This window comes from Muntiacus reevesi, chromosome 4 (genome assembly GCF_963930625.1).
Source record: "Muntiacus reevesi chromosome 4, mMunRee1.1, whole genome shotgun sequence".
In the NCBI taxonomy this organism is placed as follows: Eukaryota; Metazoa; Chordata; class Mammalia; order Artiodactyla; family Cervidae; genus Muntiacus; species Muntiacus reevesi.
The window spans coordinates 55,597,462-55,623,411 of record NC_089252.1 but is presented as its reverse complement, the minus strand read 5'-3'; the positions used below and the strand labels follow the sequence as shown (position 1 = coordinate 55,623,411).

The 25,950-nt window shown below is 48.8% G+C and overlaps 1 protein-coding gene across 1 annotated transcript in view; it reads left to right on the top strand.

The window, feature by feature from the left end:
* CCBE1 (collagen and calcium binding EGF domains 1) overlaps positions 1 to 25,950 on the top strand; it is a 221,330-nt gene that overhangs the window by 182,417 nt on the left and 12,963 nt on the right. The window contains exons 4-6 of the mRNA XM_065932838.1: positions 8,496 to 8,630; positions 11,055 to 11,207; positions 19,894 to 19,997. Of these exons, the coding sequence (XP_065788910.1) occupies positions 8,496 to 8,630; positions 11,055 to 11,207; positions 19,894 to 19,997 (392 nt within the window). The remainder of the gene's footprint in view (positions 1 to 8,495; positions 8,631 to 11,054; positions 11,208 to 19,893; positions 19,998 to 25,950) is intronic.

Here is a 25,950-nt window from a genome sequence, read left to right as displayed (position 1 = left end):
TTCTGAGGGCGTCTCCCTTCTGATACAATAATCTCCCCAAAGCCTGCACCTCCTAATACCATGATATTGTGGGATTAGGATTTCAACATGAATTTCAAGAGGACACACACATTCAGTCCATAACGCACAGCCTGCTAGCCATGACCTTGGGCATATGACTTTCTAAACCTCAGTTTTTGCAGAAAATGCTAATTCTTGACTTGTGGTGCTTTTAAAGAGTATTACCACATGTAAACTATTTGGAACAGAGGCTGACTCAGTGCTTGATAAATTGCGGCTGCTGCTATTACTGATAACTGCAATATGCATAATAGAGACACACATTTTGCAGGGGGGACACATAGCCCCAAAGACCAGGATGGTCACAGGCGGGCTCAAGAAGGAGAGGAGACTGGGGCTAGGTTATGAGGAAGGCAGGACTTAGACAAGGAGAAAGAGAATCGCAAAGGATGCCGGGCGGAAGGCTGACCCAGAAGCACTAAGATCTGCTGGGAGAGCCTGAGCTTAGTTTGCTGGCATGGGCTGGGCCGGAGGCAGGTGAGTAGCTGATGGGAAACGGTTTCCTTCACTGCTGGCCAAGAATCCAGGTCTCTTTAGAGGACCTGGAGCCCAGACATGCTAATTACATTGCATTATCTCATAGGGAGCAATTTCTTTATCAGTTAGAGTTAAATGAATCCTTCTTGTTTATTGCCCTGTTTTGCAGAAGAGTTCATTAAACCATAGCTGCTGACTCTGACAAAGCTGCTTTGGGAAGGTTGGTTAGGAAATTTCTTCATGTATTTTGGTTTATGTGGGTCTCTCCAAGACGGAATTTCTCACTGCCAGCGAGTTTTGTTAGAGCTTGATGGGGAAAAAACCACAAAAGTCAAAATAATTGGGATCTTTTATAAGCAGCTTCTCTCAGTCACCAGCTGAGTCCTTTATATTTCAATTTGGTAGATATGAAAAGAAAATTAAGTCTTGGCCCATCAATTTGAGATCTCAGTTAAAGACTTTGCCCAACCTGATGAAAAACACATTACATGGATACCACACGCTTCGAGTTTCTTTAAATAATAGGTGTTGTGGTTTCTAACATCTAAGCCTAAAACCAGTCCCCCTCACTCCACAGTAAGACATTATCAGCACCCAGGATTAATTTAATTTAGAACTGAGTACTTCCAGGAAAAGTGGTCCAAGTGCTGAAAGTTGCTTTGCCATAACTAGCTCTGTTCCATTGCTTTTCACTGGAGCATTTTTTAAAGTTGATTTGTTTTCCTCTGTGGGAATAAGTCAGTGTGTGTTTGTTTGTGTTTATCACTTAAGAAATCTTTAATCATAAAGGTTTCTGTTTCCAAAGAATGCAAAGTGTAGCATTTCAGAAAAGATGGTGTATTAGTCACGATTCTCCAAAGAAACAGATTTATTTTAAGGAATTGGCTCATGAGATTATAGAGGCATGCAAGTCCAAAATCTGCAGACTAGACCAGCAGACTAGAGATCTAGGGAAGAGTTACAGTTTGAGTCTGAAGGCCATTGCTGGCAGAAGTCCCTCTTTATTGATGGAAGGCCATCTTTTTTTTAATCTAAGTCTTCAATTGATTGGATGAATCCAAGCCACAGTATGGGCAATCTGCTTTACTCAACATCTACTAATTTAAATGTTAATCTCATTAAAAAGAAAAAAAACTCCACAGAAACTTATAGAAAAATGACCAGATACTTGGGCACTGTGGCCTAGCCAAATTAACACTTAAAATTAGCCATCACAGATAGTAAAAGCAGACTAGAATTTCTAAACAAATATTCTAGGGAGGAGAAGCTGCAATTTTAAAAGTGTCATTGTCTCATATTTGTTTAAATTTCAGCAGCTTGTGTCTGTGGGCCAAATGTGGCCCACCAATTGTGTTTGTAAATAAAGTTTTATTGAAACACAGACATACCCATGCACTTAAATATTGTCTATGGCTACTTTTGCCCTACAACAGCAGCGTTGAGTAGTTGCAACAAAGGCCCGCCTGCAAACCCAAAAGTATTATCTGGCCCCTTTACAGAAAAAAGTTTGCCAACCCCTGCTCTAAGTGTTTTCTACATTGGCCAGATGATAGGCGAATCAGACTTGTTCTGGTTCAGTAATTACTAATTGAGCACAAACTGTAGGAAGAAAATAGTGCTGGTTACCCCAGGGAAAACAGTCCCTGTCAGATATTGACAGTCAATCATAATGGTAGTAAAAGAAGCTAAAGAACAGGTAAAGCTTTTACTTACTGCATCACTCAATTTAATCTTCCTACAAGCAGCATGAAGCTGGTCTTAGCAGTATCCCTGTATTGCAGGTAAGGAAGTTGAGGCTTAAAGACCTCAGGATCACAGAGAGGGTGGCAGGTTGGGAGGGCTGGCTCCAGACCTTGTGCTTCTCCTCACGCTGCATCGTGCCTCCTGAAATAGAGCCTGGCACACAGTGGGCCTTCGGCAGATATGGCAGAGCAGATCCAGTCTTGTGTGATCGGTGGGATACAGACACTAGACTCTGTGGAGGACTTCAAGAAGTCTTCTTAAAGAAGTGACATTTGAACTCAAGATCGGGTAGGCACAGTAATGAAATGCTGAGAGGAAGAGCAGAGGTTTGATTGGACAGAGAGGGTGAAAACAGAATACACAAAAGTGTTGGGGTAAGAAGATGAAAGTGCGAGAGGGGAGAGAAAAAGTTGGCTTAAAACTTATCGTTCAGAAAACTAAGATCATGGCATCTGGTCCCATCAGTTCATGACAAATAGATGGGGAAACAGTGAGAGACTTTATATTTCGGGCTCCAAAATCACTGCAGATGGTGACTGCAGCCATGAAATTAAAAGACACTTGTTCCTTGGAAGAAAAGCTATGAGCAACCTAGACAGCATATTAAAAAGCAGAGGCATTACTTTGCCAACAAAGGTCCGTCTAGTCAAGGCTGTGGTTTTTCCAGTGGTCATGTATGGATGTGAGAGTTGGACTATAAAGAAAGTTGAGCGCTGAAGAATTGATGCTTTTGAAATGTGGTGTTGAAGAAGACTCTTGAGAGTCCCTTGGACTGCAAGGAGATCCATCCAGTCCATCCTAAAGGAGATCAGTCCCAGGTGTTCATTGGAAGGACTGATGCTAAAGCTGAAACTCCAGCACTTTGGCCACCTGATGGGAAGAACTGACTCACTTGAAAAGACCCTGATGCTGGGAAAGATTGAGGGTAGGAGGAGAAGGGGACGACAGACGATGAGATGATTGGATGGCATCACTGACCTGATGGACGTGAGTTTGATTAGGCTCCGGGAGTTGGTAATGGACAGGGAGGCCTGGTGTGCTGTAGTCCAGGGGGTCGCAAAGAGTCAGACACGATTGAGCAGCTGAACTGAAGAAGTCATGGGTGTGATACGGGATGATGGGGAAGAGAGTGTATTACTTATTGAAGCATGAGGAATTCATAAATGAGTCTTAAGGTTGGAAGTGTTAGTCTCAGGGATAGAATACCAGACCTCAAATGCAAGAGTGAGCCATTTATATATAATGTTAACGAGCACAGTTTGCAGGCTTTTTGAGCAAGGTGGTGACCACAGAGCTATGCTTAGAGAATAGTACAGGCCTGGTGGTGTTGCATAGAATGGATTTAAGGGGGAAGAATCTTGAGATGAGAATTAACAAGGGAGGTTCTGAAGATCAGAGAAGGGTGACAAGAGAAACAAAACAAGTGAAAATAGAGAAATTGTAGCAATAAAGCTACATGGCAGAAAGCTGGTAGTTGCTGGAAAACCAGCATTACAAAGGCAAAGTTGAATAAATTCACTAGTCTTGCCACCTCCAGAAATCCTGCAAAATAGGTCGGGGAAAGGTGTATGGTGGGGAGCAGGGGGTTCACAAAAGACACATAAACCCACAAAAACAAAGAAAAAGGAAGAGGGGAGAACACCAACACAGTTTTGGAGCCTGTAGAACAGAGAGGTGGTCAGTAACATAAGCAAAATGGTCAAGTTGAATCCTTAACCAGCATCCAGGTAAACTAGGGAACAACCCAATTTACACCAAAACAAATAACAATCATGGAAGCTAAAAGTTTCCTGAAACAGAGGTACTAGAAAGAGGAAAGTGATGTGCAGGAGAATTGACTGAAAATCTGTTTAAGAAGTCGTCAGACTCCCAGAACTTATCTTCCATTCCACGGAGACAGAAATTGCCCCTTCCAAGACCAGCAAAAGACCAGAGATGCTGATTCTTTTGAGAGGGTACCCAGAAGGTCCTGGGACTGCAGAGTGCCAGTCAGAGATGGAGGCAAGGCTCTGATGCTGAAAATGGAAGGGTTTAGTTAAGGACTGCTCACACGTTAAACATTAAAGCCCTCAGCCGCCTTCTCCCCGTGAGCTCCAGCATCAGGATTTACTTATCAGGTAAGGACTTGGAAATGTCTCTCTGGACATTCTAAAAAAGGCAGAGAAAAGTCCTAAAGAAACTAACATTGAAATGTACCAGCCAAATCATTTAAATGAAGCCCAGTGTTTACAAAGTCTGCTGCATGCAAAAAGCTTCTATTTAGCCAATATTGCAGCCTTCTATTTAGCTAGTTTTGTAGCTTCACTTCCATTTAGCTATAATTTTTTTTTTATATTTCAGTTATTCTGTTTAACCATGAATCAGTTACAGCAGACGTCCAAACAAGATCACCCCTCATTAGAGGAAAATCCACAATAAGAAGCAACAGGGGGGAAAGTCTTAGAGAAAACACCGCACAGAAAGAAGACAACTTCAAAGTAACTACCGTTTATATGTCAGTGAGATACAAAAATCATATAGCACCCATGGGACCAGAACGTGATGTGATTAAAAAGGAACCTTGAAAGAAGAAACAGAGAATCCTTGGAGATTAAAAACCTGATAAAACGAGAATGGGGGAGGGGCTGGGAGATGAGATTGAGAAAATCTCTCAGGAACGAGAGCCTGAAGAAAAAACAGATCGAGGAAATTAACATTAGTAAAAGAAAAACTAAGAATGTTAGAGGACCAGCTCAAGGCATGCAGCATCCAAATGACTGAGTTCCACATGGAACAGAGGAAGAAGGGAGAAATCATGAAAGGGTGAATCAAGATAATTCTCTAGAATTGAAGGATAGGGATTTCTAGATTAAAAGAACCTGCCAAAAATTGAAACGGTCCCACATAAAGACATCATTGTGAGATATGAGTACCCCGGAGCAAAAAGAAAATACTAACTAAAGGAGAAAAAATGAGATTCTTTCAAAAGATCAAGAATTAGAATCTCACAGGACTTAACACCAAGTCTAAAAGCCAGATGACAAGGGAGCATTTCCTTCAAAATTCTGAGGGAGTTTTCCAAACCTCGAATTGTATACAAACTAGCTATTGGGGTTGAAAAAAGGCATTTTTAGGCACAGATGCTTTCAGAACTTAAGACCCTCCTCGCTCTGTCTCCCTCGAACCCAGCTCACTCCTCAGCCCCATTCTCAGGACTTAATAATGTATGCACATACTTTAGATTCTTTTCTGTTATAGATTATTACAAGATCCTGCATACAGTTCCCTTTGCTACACAGTACCTCCTGGGTGTTTACTTTATATGTAGCAGTGGGCACTGTTAACCCCACACTCCTGACTTACCCCTCCTCCTCTTTCCCCTTCGATAACCACAAGTTTGTTTTCTATGCCTGGAAGTCTGTTTCCATTTTGTAGATTTATTTGTCTTAATTTTTAGATTCCACACGTAAGTGATATGTCTTTCTCTGTCTGACTTCACTTAGTACGATGTTCTCTGGGTCCATCCATGTTCCTGCAAATGGATTTATTGCATTCATTTTTGTGGCTGAGTAATATTCCATTGTATATACATACCACATCTTCTTTCCCCGTTCCTCTCTTGATGGACATTTAGAGTGCTTCCATGTCCTGGCTATTGTAAATCATGCTATGAACAGTGAGGTGCGTGTTGTTCTTCAGTCGCTCAGGCACGTCCAACTCTTTGTGACCCCATGGACTGCAGCACACCAGGCTTCCCTGTCCATCACCAACTCCTGGAGCTTGCTCAAACTCATGTCCATCAAGTCGGTGATGCCATCCAGCCATCTCATCCTCTGTCATCCCCTTCTTCTCCCGCCTTCAATCTTTCCCAACATCAGGGTCTTTTCCAGTTAGTCAGCTCTTCACATCTGGTGGCCAAAGTATTGGAGTTTCAGCTTCAGCATCAGTCCTTCCAATGAACACCCAGGACTGATCTCCTTTAGGATGGACTGGTTGGATCTCCTTGCAGTCCAAGGGACTCTCAAGAGTCGTCTCCAACACCACAGTTCAAAAGCATCAATTCTTCAGCGTTCAGCTTTCTTTATGGTCCAACTCTCACATCCATGCATGACTATGGGAAAAACCATAGCTTCGACTAGATGGACCTTTGTTGGAAAAGTAATGTCTCTACTTTTTAATATGCATGTAGTCCTAGATAACTATTTTAATACCAGAAAAAACAAGAGTCTTCCAGAAAAGATAGGGAATTAGAGTATGCTTCCAGACTCAGCAAAAAAAATAGTTTTTACATTGTCATTATGGTGCCAACACTGAAGACCTATCAAACAAAAATTTCATGGAGCCAACAGGGGCAAAATGGAGGCAGTAGGAAGTCTGGAGGTGGCTGGGGAAACAGTGATAAAGCTGAAGGCATCTCATCCAAGGCTAGAAACCCACGGAGAGCAGTTACTGCTCGGAGGAGGAGGAGGCACTACTGCAGCTGATACTCAGAGACACAGAGGTAGACCGTGAAAGAACCAGCCAGGCGAGGCGGAAGGGGCGCCCAGGGGAGCTGGAACGGGGAAAAGAGCCGGGCTGCTGTCTTTCAAAGTCGGTCTTATTTGGGCATAATAGTCAATGCGGGACCCCTGACTTCCTTCTCCTCCACCTGCTATTTGACTGGCTACAGGTGGGCAGCCCACAGCCAATCCTGGCAGAGCCGTTGTTCTTAAGCAAAAAGAGCACAGAACGTGGGTCGCATCTAGGTGATGCTTTGTTGAAGAAAAACGCGTTTGACCAGGGACACACACAGTCAAAGCAACCCTGGAATCACGTCTGCGCAGAGGAGCAATGAGCAAGGGCCGCCCTCCACGCCGTCATGAGTTTGGCCTGATTCTGGTCTCGCTGACCCCGCCCGCATGGGGGCCTGACAGCCCCCCGACTCCAGCTCTGAATGTGGCCGAGCAAAGCCAGGCCCCTCCGTGTCTGGGGCTGGGGTGTCTGTCAGCACCTGGGGAAGGTAGTGCACTGATTAATGAGATGCTGGGTCTAGTCCGAAATAGATGCAGTCTGAGCTCCGGACTTAGAGCCAAGTCCCTTCAGAGGCTCGTTAAACGTGAGTTTGTTTGTAAGGACTGAGAAAGATGGAGACGCCTTGATTCTTGGCGAAACAGAGCATCCGCCCCAGTTTGCACGGTGTTAGGGCTGGAAGGACAGCTCCAGCCATTCGACCTTACCCAGCCGCCTCCCAGCATGCCGAATCGACACTCCCCCGCCCGCCCGCCCGCCTCCAGGCCACCCAGATGTCAGCCTCCTCACACTCCTCCTGGGAGCCTGCCTGACTTTCAGCACCTCCACCCCTCACATGGTGACGCGGACGCCCATCATCAGGGCTGGCTGCTCTTCCGTGTCCAGCTGGAAGGAATTCCCCTCTCACTACAGCAGCTGGTGGGAAAGAGGAAACGGGCCCCAGGTAATTCAGCAGCACCTGGCCGTCTAAGGCATCTTTGTTCTCTGGATGAGCGACAGAGACCAACTACTGCCGCAGCAACAAACACAGCGTGGTAACGCAACTGTTCACCAGTTAAAAAAATGATCAGCCACCGAGCTGCACGCTATAAAAGGATGAATTTTGTGCTACGTGAATTATATTTTAGGAAGGCCATTCGATTTGAGAAGAAAAAGGGAAAGGCAACAAAAGAGAAATAAAAACTTTTGACTGTATCGGAAATTCTCAGATCAATTTTTAGCAAGAATAAACATAAAAAAATTTTTTAATAAACATGAAACTTTATATGTTGACCTTTTTAAAGTTATATGTGTCCCAGTACCCAAAGGAAAATCTCCTTTTACCCCAGGACCTGTGTGTTTAGATTTGAAGATCTTTGAGCTAGATGAATTTCAGGTTACTTTTACATAGTTAGCACATTCTACATAGATTGTTTGTGTCAATCAATAAGCTATTACAGTTTATAATGATGCTTTTATAGAAAAAAACAATGATGGTGAGGTGATGCAGGGGAAAATCGCAAGTGATATTTTCCTTGAAGCTTTGAGATGCTGAACACTTGGTTACCCGTTGCGGCATCCTGGAAGGTTCCCTGCAACCTGAAGAATTCATTCCCCCGCGCGGAGCAGGTCTCATCACAGTTCGCTGTGAGCTGAGAGCAAGCTGGAAGTCTGTTTCCGGCCGGGGCTCGGCGGCCCCGGCCCGCGAGTGGCTGTGGCTGATGTGGGCTCACGCTCTCCTCTTTCAGATTATGACGTGTGTGCCGAGGCTCCCTGCGAGCAGCAGTGCACCGACAACTTTGGCCGCGTGCTGTGTACGTGCTACCCGGGATACCGCTACGACCGCGAGAGGCACCGGAGGCGCGAGAAGCCGTACTGCCTGGGTGCGTGGGCACGCGCGTTACCTCCCAGCTGCCTTTTTCTGGTGATCCTGCGGGACAGTCTTCGTCAGTGGGGACCCCAGGGGCCACGTTGATTCCTCCTGTTACATCCTGGTACTTGCATGGATGGAGCTGGGGTGGTACTTACATCCTGGGATGTGTTGGATGGAGGTGGGGTGGTACTTACATCCTGGGATGTGTTGGATGGAGTTGGGGTGGTACTTACATCCTGGGATGTGTTGGATGGAGGTGGGGTGGTACTTACATCCTGGGATGTGTTGGATGGAGGTGGGGTGGTACTTACATCCTGGGATGTGTTGGATGGAGTTGGGGTGGTACTTACATCCTGGTATGTGCTGGATGGAGTTGGGGTGGTACCGTTCTAGGGGTCACTGCCTCCACCATGATTATGAAGGGAAAAAAAAAGGATCCTTGAGCGAGTGGGTACCACTCAGATCCTCAATGGCAGTGAGATGTAAGAACATGAGAAGGGGAATATTATCAAATGAAAACTAGAATAAGGTTAACAAAAAAAATATTAGTGAGCAGAAATGGGAAAATGCAGAACGAATGAAATGTGAAGCAGCCTTCTCTCAGAAGACGACTGGCAAGAGAGACTGGGAAAGAGGAGGGGTCCATACGGCAGACGGGCTGGAGATGGGTCGGAGGGAGCCGAAGCTTCCTGGGGCCCAGCTGAGCAAAGCCAGCACATCCGTCCCCACCGACTTGCTCCTGCCACCCCCTCTCACTGGGCTTCCCAGTGTCTGAGGCAGGGTGTCTGAGGCAGGTTCATGGCCCCTGGAGCTGCTTGTATCTTAGTGTGGTCCTTCCATAGCTAAACTGTCTCAGAAACACCTGGGCTTCTTGCTTTAAAAAAAAAAGTTTCCTAATCTCCCCTCCCAAGGGTAGATGCAGAAATCTACATCTGCACAAATGCACAGTGAAGTTTGAGTTTTAGCTCGAAGATGGACTGGGGAGACGGAAGGGAGATCTGAGTAGAAAATAAAGCAGTCCCCTTCTCTGCCCCAGGGGGGCTCTGGAGAGCCTCATTTTAAGAAACGTTCTAGATGGTAGATCTCCTGGCTTCTCCCCTGCAGCACATGGGATGCCTCCAACTGACCAGGAATGGAGTTGAAACCACCCAGCTAAGAAAGGGGGACCCGTGGGCTCTCCTCCGAAGGGCGAGGTACCCCCGTCGGTCAGCATCTGAGGTCCCAGGTGTCATGACTGATTCTAGTTGTGGTGGCTCCGGTACCCAGTTCTTTTCACCTGGGTACCAGTGGCGCTGCCTGTGGTTAAGAGTTCCACCTCTCTCTCCCCCCTTGCAACCTTGTCCTCCCTGCTGTGGACAGTAGAGGCAGCCTCGTCCTTGGGCTTGGGGCACGTGGACAGAGGTGGTCAGCCCGAGGAACTGTAGGAGAGGCGCCGGCCGTGACATCTTAGTCCTCAGGTGACGGCATGAGCTGCCATGTGGAGAGCACCCAGACAACCACCTGCCCCTCGTGGGCACACAGGGTCTCCTAGAGGTGGGTCCCGGGCAGCTGGTCCAGCGAGTGGCTGGGTCGCTGCCGGCATCCCGGAGTGCAGGGCGGGCCTCTCCTCTGGACGCATGTGCACAGTCTGGGGCTGTGTGTCCTGGCCCCGGCCCGGTGTCCACAGCCAAAGAGCAGGAAATGGGTCTGGGCTTCCCTCTCTCCTCCTGCGGGGAAGTGGTGTGGTTCCCACTGGTTCAGTAGGGGAGCAGGTCTGAGACATACACGGTTCACGTGGACTCTTGCCGGCTCCCTGTTTGATGGTGTCATGGCTCATTTCCACCTCTCAGGAGGGGTCTGTCTGGGACATCGATGGGGCTGAGCTTTTCTGGGGAAAACTCTGTCCATTAGACCCACTGTGACTATTTTCCTTTATCAGAAGCGGCTCTAACTGGGAAGGAGCCAGTGGCCTTAAGGAGCCAGGTCACCACCATGCTGTTAGGAGCCTACCGTCAGAAAGGGATCATAAAAACCCTGTGCACACTAGGGTCTTGGAAGGAAGTTATTTCTATGAAAGTGGTTTTCCAAAACATGTTTCCATCCGTTATCTCATTTCCTCTTCCAAGGAGCCCTGCAGAGTGTTTAGGGCAGCCTTCACTGCCGAGTCCTCCGGTGAGACCTTCAGAGGCTAGCAGCGCCTGCCCCGAGCCACGTGATTTGGTGGCAGCATAGCCCCAACCGGGAGCCCCATCACCCATCAGCCTGTTGCCATGGTGACCTTGCCGAAAGTGCTCTTGTCTGGTCGGCCCACGTCTCTAGCTTCCCGCCTTCTCCCAGGCTCTGGTGACAGGCCTGGCAGAGTGTCCTTCACCGACATTAGCAGAAGGGCCAGGCCTCTTGGATCAGAAGTGGTCTCTTTGAGACTGAGCGTTCTCTGCATTTGGTTCAAACCCAGATATCGACGAGTGCGCCACGAGCAATGAGACGCTGTGCGCACACGTCTGCGTCAACACCCTGGGGAGCTACCGCTGTGAGTGCCGGGAGGGCTATGTCCAGGAGGACGACGGCAGGACATGCACCAAGGAGGACAAATACCCCAACGACACCGGTGAGTAGGGCAAGAGAAGCATCCCGCTAATGATGGATGGGTGGATGGACGGATGGGCAGGCAGGCACTAGGGAACCCACGCGTTTCCTCCAGAAGCTACAGGTAGGAAGTGGCATCTGTGTGAATGGCAGGTGAGATCTGGGTGAGAAGAAAGGACAGAAGGTCACACCCCTGGAGACCCAGCAAACGGGGTGCCTGTTGGCCGCTAGGCTCGCGAGCTGCTCGTGTACTGGGAGACTCTGCACCCAGCACAGAGGGGGCATGCTCGTGGACAGATGAGCAGGACTCAGGGCCCAGCTGAGACCAAACCATGAGGGACAGGGATGAGGCCAGACGCACCGGGTTCCCCCAAGGAATAAAAACATGAAACGCTTCTGGGTGAGGCAGCAGTCTACCTCGGTGCTGCCCAAAGCAGAGCCTGTGACCCCGTGCCTGCGCGGGAGTGGTTACGTGGTTCACGATCAGGTGAAAAACAGAAATGGAGAGGTGGAGAACTATTTTCTAGTCACTCATCTTTATTGCCTTTAGCATGCCCAGTGGAGGCCTTTTAGTCGCTGGCCTTTCTTCAGAGAGTTTGAGAAGCTCATTTATATTATTTTGGCCGGATTCAGCTGAGACGTCTGATGGCTTAGGGATGTGATCCGCCTGAGTGTTGGTCACTGCCCTCTGTAAGCGGTGCGGACAGAAGATGGGGCCTTTGCGTCCCGTATCCAACCCCGGGAGGCCCGGAAGCTGCTGGCATCTCCCTGAGCTCAGGGCCCAGCTCCACCCCCTCGGGAGGGGAAAGAGGCAGGAACACTCATCTCTTTGGAGGGATCAGCTGAACCTGGGCCGTCTCGGACGGGGAGGGGGCTCCCAGGGCAAATCATCTGAACCGAGAACTGCAGGGAGAGGAAGGGACCAGGGCTGCTGGGAGCTCAGCAGGTAGCGCTTCTCCCGTGTAACCTGATATTCTTAAAAGGGTGGACACTGTCGCCATCAGCCGGGGACAGCCAACAACTGGTGACTAGCTGCCGGGCACAGAAAAACTACAAAGCCGACCCTGAGAGCAGCCGGGGTGAGTCATGAGCCACCCGCCGTCTATCAGGAGTGACGTGAAATGTCTGCGTGGAGTCAGCGCAGGGTGGGCAGTGGGGATTGTTGGACTCGATCAGCGGGCTCAGCGCAACGCTTTCTAAAGCCCGAAGCACGGGGGGCCGAGGCGCCCGAAGGTGCAGGAAAGAGGGGCTCACAGTGTTTTGAGCATCAGAGTTGATGAGAAAAGATGAATTTACCACGGAGTCACAGAGGACTCACGGTTGGTTTTCGTGTTTTACTGAGAAAAACGTTCCAACACCGGTAACCAAGGACATCAGGGGTAGGAGCTGAGGGGAGTAATTCATACCCATAATTAAAATTATGGAAAAGGACAGGCACATTCAATGCCTTGAACGTTAGAATCATTACTTAAATCCTGGGCCCCTGAGGACGTGGGGAGCTGGCTTTGATGATTCAGGCAATAAGAAGTAAGTGTTCTGGATTCACCTCTTCAGCGGCTGAGATGCAGCAGCAAGTTCCTTGGCTTGGGAGCCAGGAGAGCTGGTAATCAGAACATCTGCAGTGTCTACCCGTGGGACGTCACTGCTCATGCAGCCCTCCCCACCTCAGTTCCCGCCTCTGTAGACACAGGGCGTGGGGCTAGGTGAGCACTGAAGACCCTTTTACCATCACAAATCTTTTCCACAATTTGATGTGATTTAGACAAAGATCCATACAGTCAAAGCTATGGTTTTTCCAGTAGTCATGTACCGATGTGAGAGTTGGACCATAAAGAAGGCTGAGCGCCGCAGAATAGATGCTTTCAAACTGTCATGCTGGACAAGACTCTTGAGAGTCCCTTAGACTGCAAGGAGATCCAGCCAGTCCATCCTAAAGGAAATCAGTCCTGAGTATTCATTGGAAGGACTGATGCTGAAGCTGAAACTGCAATACTTTTGCCACCTGATGCAAAGAGCTGACTTGCAAGAAAAGACCCTGATGCTGGGAAATATTGAAGGTGGGAGGAGAAGGGGATGACAGAGGATGAGATGGTTGGATGGCGTCATTGACCCAATGGACATGGGTTCAAGCAAACTCCGGGAGCTAGTGAAGGATGGGAGAAGGAAATGGCAGCCACTCCAGTATTCTTGCCTGGAGAATCCTGTGGATGGAAGAGCCTGGAGGGCTGCTGTCCATAGGGTCGCACAGAGTCAGACACGACTGAAGCGACTGAGCATGCATGCATGCATTGGAGAAGAAATGGCACCCCACTGCAGTATTCTTGCCTGGAGAATCCCAGGGACAGAGGAGCCTGGTGGGCTGCCGTCCATGGGGTCGCAAAGAGTTGGACACGACTGAGTGGACTTCACAGCAGCGTCAGTGAAGGACAGGGAAGCCTGGTGTGCGGTAGTCCATGGGGTCGCAAAGAGTTGGACACAGCTGAGCGACTGAACAACAAGAAAGTATCAGTAGGAGTAACTTAAGCCCTGCCAGCCCCACGAGTCCCTGAGCAGCTTTTGTTTCTTTGTGCTTTTATCTAAGTGAGTTCAAGACTCGACGGCATGCCTGGCCTCAGCACCTTCTAAACCCAGAGCTTTGTCCCACAGTATACCTAAAGATGAAGGATTATCATCCAGACCTTTAGCTCGGTGGTAAGGAACGTTAGGAGCCAGGCCAGCCCCGCATCTGGGACGCCAGAGGCTGCTACGCAGTTTCATCCGTTTTGGACTAATTCCTAAGCCCCATATTTCATCACAGTCATTTTTCTTTTGAAGAAGAGATAATGATGGAGTATAAACATGTGTGATCTGAGTCTCTCTTCCAAAATTCAGCCCACCCCCCTTTTTCTTTAAACTTTGCGTTGTCTGCTGTCTGTAATGTTAGAGGAATTTTAAATCAACCACAGCCTCCGCTCAGTCTTCAGGAAGTGCGTAGACTGCAGAAGGGCTGGCCTTAGGATGGCCTCTGCCCATGGCGGGGTGGTCGTGTGCCCACAGGCGTCGGGACACAAGTATTGGCCATTAGGCAGGAACGGCACACTCCGCCACTTTGATCTTTATCTCTTTTCAAATGTGTGTCTGGAGCCAGTGACGTCACCCCCAGGACATCTGTGGTCCCGATGCAGAGACACGGACGTGCTGGCTCCATCGTAATTAGCTTGCTGATCTCTATTTTTCAACCTCTGTGTTTTTCTTTTTCTTTTTTCCTGATAAAGTGACCTTGACCCCCAACATCACTTATTACAGGGACGGCCAGGTGTTTCATATAACTTTCAGGCTCCACTAATCCACAGATCAACCGTTCTCAACCTGAGTAGCTTTCAAAGGCTGGTGCTGTCCCCTTGCTGTGACCCCCAGATGGGTGGGGTGCAACGTGGTCTTCAGGAATTTTAAACAGCCCCCCACCACCACGCTAGATGGTGGCAGTGTACCACCAGAATTGAATACTACCCAGCAGGCCCAAATCTGCAGTCAGCTTTTAAAACCACATGTATTCGGTGACCCTGCCTGTATGAAATATGTCGAGACCATTCTTCAGTTTTTCCAAATTTGTTAAATATTACTAATATGGTATCTCAGGAATTCTGTTTATAATGCTATGTACAGCTCCCTCAACTTAAGTAAAAATTAGAGCTACCCGCCCCCCTGTGGCTTGTCGATAATACTGCACCTTTGAAATCTGAAGGCGTTGGAGCAGGGTAAAGGATGGCTCTCTTAACGTGGTCGTGGTCAGACGCGTGACCCCATCGTTAATGGAGAGCACGGAGAACGTGGAGAGCCAGAGATGTCTACCCACATTTCTAAAAGAGTTACTAATGTAGTCTGCTCAGGATTTTCTTAGCTCCGCATCTTACTATATCCTGCATTAGAATAGGATCCATGAGCTCCGATTCAGGATAGATTGCATGTTCTGCGTTTGCACACACCATTATTATCTTCAGACCCTCTGGAAGCTCTTTTCAAAGGATGATGCAAAGAGCCCTCCCTTGATCTGTAATTTTGCAGGAAATTTAATAAACGACGATAACCAACCATGACAATGATACCAACATTTCTCGGGCACTTGCTGGCTGCCAGGCACTGCTCTGGTGTCTTATAGGGGTTGTCTCCTCGATGCCTTGTGGCAGCCACAGGTAACGGTGGTTATGGTCGTTTTACCGGCCCAGGAAGGGATGGTCGCCAAAGCTGTAACTTAGAGTCAGTGGCAGGATTCGAACCCTGATCGTCCGACGCTGCCAAAGCCTCCACTCCTTTCTCTGCCCCTCCGTGACTGTGGAAGCTTCCAGAGGCTTTGGGACAACATTGCCCTTGTTCTCTGAGCTGTGATAATTCCACAAAGGGGCAGGGAACAGGCCAGGGATTTTCAGGTGAGCGGTCGTTCGGCGGAGCTGTTTCCCTGGAGCAGGGATGCTGCACTCGCAGGAGCTTCAGAGTTGCTTGGAGACTTTGATGGAGAGTCTCCATCACCAGGCCACACTCCCGGGGTCTGGGAGCTCTCAGAACCCGTATGCTGCTGCCGCCGCTGGCCTAGTGATCACGCGTGAGAATCACCGCGCGCCTGGAAGGCCGTCGGTGTCGCGCGTGGGAGTCACCGCGCGCCTGGAAGGCCGTCGGTGTCGCGCGTGGGAGTCACCGCGCGCCTGGAAGGCCGTCGGTGTCGCGCGTGGGAATCACCGCGCGCCTGGAAGGCCGTGGGTGTCGCGCGTGGGAATCACCGCGCGCCTGGAAGGCCGTGGGTGTCGCGCGTGGGAATCACCACGCGCCTGGAAGGCCGTGGGTGTCACGCGTGGGAATGAAAGCCTGTTCTCGGGGGTCCTGAGCAGAACCCCCAGTAGCAGGCTTACTGCACCCCCAGGAGTGCCCGCTTCAGACCCTGTAAGTACTGGTCCTCTGCACACAGCTCTCTGGGAAACCTACACCACATGACCGTCCTTCTCTGCATCTTACTTTCCTTATCTATAAAGGAGGTTGAACTAAAGATGTTTCGATTCTGACATTCCACGATCTGAACGAAATAGTGTCTAGAGCCTGGTAAAGAGGTTTATTATCCTGAAAATATCAAGTGGCCTTAATCACACCAATACTCAGTAAGTTTAGCTGAGTGTATAAGAATAGAAATGGACAGGTGGGCTTTTAACTCTTGTTTGTGATGGACCAGTTCTGCCAGCAGGGCTGGTTCCTTAAAAGAAAGGTTGATCTCAAATCATTTATTTTACACTGTCGGCACCTCATATATGGGGCTTGGTAAATAGATGTTCCATAACGGATAAGAGGGAGAGAGAGATGGATGGATGAGAGATAAGTGGGCGGGGAGATGGGATAGATGAGCCTGATAGACGTGTTATCGGATGGGACTGCATATATTGACTGTAGATGGGTTAAAAGGGATGAATGCTAACTCGGGAGAGTTGGATGTCCTCCAGCTGCCCTTAAACCTAACAGACCTGGAGCCATGGTCATCTTCCTGTGCAGAAGCCCACCATCCTCTGCCGTCAGCATGACCAAATGTGGGTAAGGCTTCAGTCCTTTACCACCAAGCATCTTCTTGCATGAAAATTCCATCCCATTCCTATTTTGCTGGAGATAAACTAGCTCTCCTCCGTGTTCAGGCTATGTGTGTTCAAGCTCCATAGGCAAGTGGACTTGTAAATGGTTCATTAAAAGGGAATAAAGAGTCTGAAGGGACTTGCCTGACTGGGCTCAGATTCAGGAAATCTCAGTTCTAAACCCACATCAGTTAATGACTTGCTGGATGACTTTCCTGACATCGCCGAACCTCAGTTTTCCCTCATTTTGTTGTTCATGTTAATCGCAGAATCCTTGACAGTTTTATCAGGCAAAGGAATTTAAAAGAGCTTGGTGGGCCTGAAGCCTCTGCCAGACACCCTCTCCTGTTGACTAGAACCCAGCCTTGTGCCAAGGATTTAACAGGCGTCACCGCAGTCCGTCCTCACTATAGGCCTGGGTCATAGGAGTTACTGTTTCAGTGTCATGGTTGAGGATGTCGGGGCTCCTTATGGTGAGATCATTTCCACGAGGTCCCCGAGCCAGTGGCAGAGCTGGGGTGCACACCCCTATGCTGCCTGAGGAGGTCGTGCCCTTAACCAGCATTTCACCAGTTCCACTTCACCTTCTCCAGACGAAGACCTTTCTCACAGCTCGTTGTGACGCAGCTGTGATGTGAGTGGGACCAGTCTCCCGTGGGTACCGACTGAGCGTGGGGAGGGGGAAGCTCCTGGTGGGACGGAGTTACCCTGGAAGACGGGGATGAGCAAGCAGCCCTGTTACATCACGCGGACACAGGATTTAGAAAGAGGCTGCCTTGGCAAGGATATACAATGGAAAAAAGACAACCTCTTTAACAAGTGGTGCTGGGAAAACTGGTCAACCACTTGTAAAAGAATGAAACTAGAACACTTCCTAACACCATACACAAAAATAAACTCAAAATGGATTAAAGATCTAAATGTAAGACCAGAAACTATAAAACTCCTAGAGGAGAACATAGGCAAAACACTCTCCAACATAAATCACAGCAGGATCCTCTATGACCCACCTCTCAGAATATTGGAAATAAAAGCAAAAATAAACAAATGGGACCTAATGAAAATTAAAAGCTTTTGCACTACAAAGGAAACTATAAGTAAGGTGAAAAGACAGCCCTCAGATTGGGAGAAAATAGCAAATGAGGAAACAGACAAAGGATTAATCTCAAAAATATACAAGCAACTCCTGAAGCTCAATTCCAGAAAAATAAATGACCCAATCAAAAAATGGGCCAAAGAACTAAACAGACGTTTCTCCAAAGAAGACATACAGATGGCTAACAAACACATGAAAAGATGCTCCACATCACTCATTATCAGGGAAATGCAAATCAAAACCACAATGAGGTACCATTACACGCCAGTCAGGATGGCTGCTATCCAAAAGTCTACAAGCAATAAATGCTGGAGAGGGTGTGGAGAAAAGGGAACCCTCTCACACTGCTGGTGGGAATGCAAACTAGTACAGCCACTATGGAAAACAGTGTGGAGATTTCTTAAAAAACTGGAAATAGAACTGCCATATGACCCAGCAATACCACTTCTGGGCATACACACTGAGGAATCCAGATCTGAAAGAGACACGTGCACCCCAATGTTCATCGCAGCACTGTTTATAATAGCCAGGACATGGAAGCAACCTAGATGCCCATCAGCAGATGAATGGATAAGGAAGCTGTGGTACATATATACCATGGAATATTACTCAGCTGTTAAAAAGAATTCATTTGAATCGGTTCTAATGAGATGGATGAAACTGGAGCCCATTATACAGAGTGAAGTAAGCCAGAAAGATAAAGAACATTACAGTATGCTAACACATATATATGGAATTTAGAAAGATGGTAATGATGGCCCTATATGCAGGGCAGAAGAAGAGACGCAGAAGTACAGAACAGACTTATGGACTCTGTGGGAGAAGGGGAGGGTGGGATGTTTCGAAAGAACAGCATGTATATTATCTGTGGTGAAACAGATCACCAGCCCAGGTGGGAAGCATGAGTCAAGTGTTCGGGCCTGGTGCACTGGGAAGACCCAGAGGAGTCGGGTGGAGAGGGAGGTGGTATGGGGGACCAGGATGGGGAATTCGTGTAACTCTACGGCTGATTCATATCAATGTATGACAAAACCCACTGAAAAATAAAAAATTTTAAAAAAAATAAAAAAATAGAAAGAGGCTGCCTTGGTAAAGAACCCGTCTGCAGTGCAGGAGACCCCGGTTCGCTCCCTGGGTCGGGAAGATCCGCTGGAGAAGGGGTAGGCTACCCACTCCAGTATTCTTGGGCTTCCCTGGTGGTTCAGAAGGTAGAGTCCGCCTGCAATGAGGGAGACCTGGGTTAAATCCCTGATTTGGGAAGATCCCCTGGAGGAGATCATGGCTACCCACTCCAGTGTTCTTGCCTGGAGAATCCCCATGGACAGAGGAGCCTGGTGGGCTACAGTCCATGGGGTTGCAAAGAATCGGACAGGACTGAGCGACTAAGCCACACAGCATGAAGGGTGTGTAGATACTAGATCGTGTCACCATTTAGCATTTCCTTAGAGAAATGTGATTTTTCAGAAAGCTCATGGTGCTGCCGATGCTCTACAAAACAGCACTGGGACCTGCCTGGGCCCCATCCCATTTGGCCCTGGATGGGCTGTGCCCAGGCGCCTGGCGCATCTTCCGTGGACATCACGTCTCAGCGCCCAGCCCTGGTCTGGGACCCCGTCTAGCCTGGCCACGCTCCCTTTGAACAGCTGGATCATCAGAGTCCTGTCGACTGGGTTTGGGAGATGATTTACGGCTTGTGAACGCTGGCTCTTAGAGGGGAGTGTGAGTCGTGTCGGGTTGATAGAGCCTGCCTCGTGTGAAAGGGCCATGGCTCACTTTTTCACACGTGGAGGAAGGTGCTAGGGTGACTACGTGGGAACAGCTGAGCCCAAAGTGTAGGGGGGTCCCCTCCGCTGACCCCGTGAGCCAGGCATGCCGTCGGCAACCCGAGACATATAAAAGCGCCAGCCTCCATCCCTTGCAGAGTTTGGCATCAGCCGGCCCACCGGGACCGCCCTTCCTGACGTGGTCTCCTGGGGTCTGGGTGCCCGCAGCCTTGCAGGCAGACTCGAGTCCGTCTCCTCCCTCAGGGCACGACGAGAAGGCGGAGAACGCGGTCCAGGCTGCCACCTGCTGTGCCACATGCAAGGAGCTCCACCAGGTGAAGGAGACGGTGCTGCAGCTGAAGCAGAAGGTACGTGCCGGGCGCGCTAGAGGGCAGGGCGTCTGGGAGCAAGAAGAGAGTGTCCGCCACGGCTTGACTGGGTATTCCCTGAGGTTGGCGCCAACCAGGTTTGGACTGGAACGCTTTGCCCAGCCACCCTCGGGGCTCATTATAGTTCAACAGAACAGCGAAGGCCGGGGGTTGGTGGTGGTGGCTGTTCCGTCGCTCTGTCATGTCCGACTCCTTTCGACCCCACAGACCGCAGCACGCCAGGCTTCCCTGTCCATCACCAACTCCCGGAGTTTACTCAGACTCATTGAGTCAGTGATGCCATCCAACCATCTCATCCTCGGTCGTCCCCTTCTCCTACCTTCAATCTTTCCCAGCATCAGGGTCTTTTCCAATGAGTCAGCCCTTTGCATCATGTGGCCAAAGTTTTGGAGCTTCAGGTCCAGCATCAGTCCTTCCAGTGAATATTCAGAGTTGATTTCCTTTAGGAAGGACTGGTTTGATCTCCTTGCAGTCCAAGGGACTCGCAAGCATCTTCTCCAGAAGCACAGTTCAAAAGCAGTTACTAGTAGAATAGACTGCTCCGTAAGGGGCCCAGGAGAATCGGAGAATGAACTGTGATTGGTGCGGCTTTTTGTGAAATGAACATCCCGACGCGTGGCCCTCTCCCAATTAGGATAGCGTACAGTCATCATTTGCCTGTGTTTTATCAATAGAAAACAGCTTCTTTATAAACTTCCACGGCTGGTGATGAATTTCTGTAGCAGCTTTATTTTTCACATTTAAAAGTTAGAGCCTGTACGTTGGGCTCCACGCTCCCGGGAAAGCCGTGATTTGAGGACCTTGTGTCCCCGAGGGAGAGGACTGACTCCCTTTGTCTGAGGCTCCCACGCATGCCTGCTGGACCAGATTTCTAGTAATGTCGTTGTGCTGAGAGGAATGCCCCTTGGGGGGGATTATAACCCTGAAATCCTGTCGCAGGCCCAGGTCGACGGTGTTTATTATACCTGAGGTCAGTGAATTCACCAGTCTGTCAGCAGCTCAGAAATTGCTCTTCTGCTGGTAAAACATAAACTTGCTAGTTTGTTTATTTAATTGCTTCCCCTCAAGGCTCTTAGTACATCAAAGAGGTGTGTGTGATCTGTTTAACTTTGGCATCTAGTTATTGTAAAGGGCGAAAGGGTAAGATTAGACAGTATTGCTTTTCTGTGTTCAACAGACATGCAGGCATGCGAGATCCATAGCTTCCCGTGAAACAGGCAGGTCAGTAGGCTGACGCGATCAGTGGCTTTGCCGGCTTGTGGTACCCTGGTGTTGAAGATCTCACAGTTTTAACAGAAGCATGTATGTGTGTGATGTTCCAGTTCCCAAATAGCTTGTAATCTGATCGACCAGGCAGAAAACCTTCTAAGTCCATCGGTGTAAATTCAGAGTTCTAAATAATACTCCCCACACAGATATCCTCAGGTTGAAACTTGGATTGGTATCAGTATTTACCAAGTTGAGTCTGGAAAAGAGTTCGTGGATGAAGTTTGCATTTCATAGGCCAGAGGATTCGGGCCTGAGGGAGGCAGTTGGTGAATGATGGATGTCTCAGCGCCTGATGCTGCCCCCTGTTTTCTTCTCTGGAGAATTAAGAATCCAAAAGCCGCGGAGAAGCTCCTTCTAGCCTGAGTGATGTTTAGAGTCGGTGCTGCTGAGTCTCGCTGGCTCAGAGATTCAGCTGCTAATTCACCGTCTGTCTTTCCCCTCACCTCCCTGCAGTGTTTTATGATTCATGACAGAAGAAATGTTATGAAGAACTTGAAATTCTCTGTTCCCCTTAAGGCCCTTGTGGGCGAGCTGCTCACAGATCCAGCAACAATGCTTGTTAGCCCTGCAGTGACTCTCAGGCGTGGGCTTTGGCCTGGAATTGGTCTGTCTTATACCGAGTTCTCCGGAAGGTGGCTCAGTGGTGAAGACTCTGCCTGCCAATGCAGGAGAACCCAGGTTCGATGCCTGGGTTGAGATAATCTCCTGGAGGTGGAAATGGCAGCCCACTCCAGTATCCTTGCCTGGAGAATCCCATGGACACAGGAGCCTGGTGAACCACGGTCCATGGGGTCGCAAAGAGTCAGACACGAGTGAGCAACTGAACACGCACATACCGAGTTCTATAAGCCCATTGTGGCAAGTCTGAGCTAAAGCCGACATTAAAGGAACTTCACAAGGAACAAGCCTTTTTTTTTACATTTTTTACCTATTTACCTCGGTTTTGGCTGTGCTGGGTCTTCGTTGCTGTGCATGGCTTTCCTTGGTTGCAGCGTGAGGGTCTCTCTTTGCAGCAGCTTCTCTTGTTGTGGAGCACGGGCTCTAGGAAACACGGGCTTCAGTAGTCACAGCACAGGCGCTTGTTGCTCCGCCCTCGGTGGATCTTCCCTGACTAGGGATCGAACCCATGTCCCTTGCATTGGCAGGTGGATTCTTACCCACCATGCCACCACGAACGTCCAGAGCAACGCCTCCTTAAAGGTGCCTGGCAGAATGTGCTGCATTCTGCAGCTGATGAGGCAGTTTCACAGCCAGGACCCCGTTTCATTCTCACAGCGATGCCCACGTTGTCAGAGAGCTGCAGTCGCTGCCCGGGAGGCAGAGCAGACCCTCATTCGAGGTCTCCTGACCCCTCCTCCTGTGCTGCCGCGGGGCTTGTCGGTTGCATGTTAACCTCCTCTCACTACTGTGATGCCATCTGTTCTGTTCGAGGAGAGCGTGGGGCACCTGCCCACATCCACCTCGGCTCCGAAGTAGCTTACCGGGTGTCCTGCACCGTGGCCAACCCCACAGTGTAAAACCGTGGGCAGATGGGTTGAACGACACCATGAGGGCGCAGTCAGCGAAATCCTGACTGTGGCAGACTCTGCAGGGCCCATGCCCTAGGCTCCTGATGGGCTGAGGCTGAGGACAGGAACAGTGGGGCGGCCCTGCAGGTTAAAGCAGATTAAAAGTGCCTTGTTTTTTTAAGTGGGCAAGACTAAACCGTAGCATCTAGGTCTGCACAGTTGGGTCATAAATTATTTTTTAAAGCACAGGAAGTGATTAAAATCAGGATAGTAGTTACTTTGGGGGGAAGGATGGGTGATTGGATCAGGGCCTGTGGACAAAGTTCTGGTTTTTGACTTAGGTGTTCATTAAAAGGGCGTTTGTGTTATAAGATTTCACTGAGATACACATTTGTGGGGGTTTTGTTTTGCTTTGTTTGGGTACATTTTTTAAATTCATTTGTTTCTGGCCACACCAGCACACGTGGGATCTTAGTTTCCCGACCAGAACTTGAACCTGTGGCCCCTGCATTAGAAGCACAGAGTCCCAACCACCAGATCACCAGGCAAGTCCCCAGACTCTGTGCTTTTATTTTCCAATTAAAAATGTTTTTTTGAAAATGGTGTAACGATTCCATCATGTAACTTGCAGGGAGGGGTCTCAGGCCCATCAGAACACTGAGGGAAAATCTGAGCCAGGAGACCAGTTTTTTTTTTTTGCCCAGTTTTTTAATTTATGATGTTTTTTAATGTTGTGGAGAAATTTTTAGGTTTGACTTTTTAACTGAAATATAGTTGATTTACAATGTTGTGTTGGTTTCAAGTGCTCAACATCGTCAATATTTTTATTGGTCTTACTCCATTTTAAGTTATTATGAAATATTGGCCATATCCGCTGCGCTGCACCATGCGCTATTGTAGTTTGTTTGTTTTATTCATAGTGGTTTGTGCTTCTTTATCCCCCACCCTGTCCCTCGCCCCAGTGGTGACCGCCAGCTTGCTCTCTGTATCTGGTAGCTTTCCATCTTGTTCTATTCGTTCATTTGCTTTATGCTTTGGTTCCACCTGTAAGTGATCACAGAGAGTATCTGGCCTTCTCTCACTTATTTTACTTAGCACAATGCTCTCCTAGTCCATCCATGTCGCTGCAGATGACAAATTTTCATTCTTTTTTGCATTTCCAAAGAAAACAAAGGCTCAGATGGTAAACACTCTTCCTGCAATGCAGGAGACGCGGGTTCAATCCCTGGGTCGGGAAGATCCCCTGGAGAAGGGAATGGCTACCACTCCAGTATTCTTGCCTGAGAAATCCCACGGACAGAGGAGCCTCATGGGCTACAGCCCATGGGGTTGCAAAGAGGCAGATATGACTGACTGACTGACGCTTTGAAAGAAAACAGAAACACTAATTCAGAAAGATACATGCCTGCCCAGTGTTCATAGCAGCGTGATTTACAATAACCAATGGAGGCAACCTAAGTGTCGATCAGCAGACAAACGGATAAGGAAACTGTGGCGTGTATATATGTACAGACACACAGACACAGTGGAAGGAGCGAGTTTTTAACAGGACCTCGTGTCCCTATAGCAGAGATGATCTGAGTTGAGGCCGCATTGCTGCAGAGCAGTCAAGGGAAGCGTGTGAGTTCGGTGAACGCCTGCCGTGGCCTGTGACGGGCTGGGAGATGATGAATGACAAGAAGGCACACGATGAAGATTTGCCTTAAATGAGCTTCCTGTCTTAGCTGAGAAACAAGCCCATGGCAGAAGTCAGTCCACATGGCCGGGTGGGGTGGTGCCGGCAGCAGAAGCTTCAGAAGCCAGAGACCAAGGAGGTTTCCCAGGCACGAGCAGCTTGGCAAGCCAGCGGCTGTGTTCGCTCGCTGCCTTTTGTGCCAGCAGACGGCAGCTTCTCAGTGCTTTCCTCTGCGGCCTCAGTCTAGCTGCTCTGTACAATGGGTCTTTCGGGAGGCCTGGGAAGACTGATCCATATGAAGTGGACTGCAGGTTGCTTTGCCAAATATGAGTAATAGGAGAGGCAGCTGGGTGTTGTGGTGAGGACCACAGATTCCAGAAACAGGCGGGCTCGGTTTAAGCCCTAGCCCCACTACTTTCTGGCTCTGTGACCCTGGGTAAGTGACTTGACCTGTCTGTGTCAACAGTTCTAGAAACAGAAGATAACAGTAATACGTACTACATAGGACATCATAATCATCAAGTGAGTAAGTATTTATAAAGGGCTTAGAATAGTCCCTGCCACCTAGAAAGAGCTCTGTAAATGTGCTCCAGAATATAAGAAACATGAATTATAAGTGCTAATAAAGTGCTTCACAGGCCGGACCTCATTTGTCCCAATAGCCCTGTGAGGTAGGTGCATTATTACGAAGGCTAGCATGAGATACTGATATCTGTAATTCCACTGACTGGAATCCACGAGAAATGCAGACTTTTCTTGCAAACTTCTTCCCAAACACCAGCGCCCTCTCAAACCCGCCATCTGGGGTGTGTGTGTGTGTGTGTGTGTGTGTGTGTGTGTGTATAGAATGTCAAGCCAGGATTTCTGGACGACTGCCTCCACGACGCCAGCACCTTTACTTTCTGCTCGTCCTGCGGACACTTAGAGGTCTAACTGGGGGAGCCGGGAGGTAATTACCCAGCAGGAGGTCAGCCAGGTAGCTGAGGTCGATGTTGACGGGGTCACCTCATGAACTTTACAAGGAAGCAAAGAAAGCTGGACAGGGTGTGGAGTGGGCTGGGCTTGGTTATGACATTTTCATCCAAAGACTTGGTGGTCTGGTCTGAACCTCTAGTTTTTTTTTTTTTTTTTTTTTTTTTTTTTTTTTTAATATTATTTTATTAGTTGGAGGCCAATCACTTTACAACATTTCAGTGGGTTTTGTCATACATTGACATGAATCAGCCATATAGTTACATGTATTCCCCATCCCGATCCCCCCTCCCACCTCCCTCCCCACCCGACTCCTCAGGGTCCTCCCAGTGCACCAGGCCCGAGCACCTGAACCTCTAGTTTTATAGACGTGAAGATGAGAATCTGGAAAGGCGAAGGAACCTACCCAGAGTCAGCCCGCTACCTACAAACAGCCAGGAGCAACCCCCACCCCTGCACCCCGTCCCGCAAGAGCATCAGCACTGTGTCTGTGATCGTAGCTGCTGGC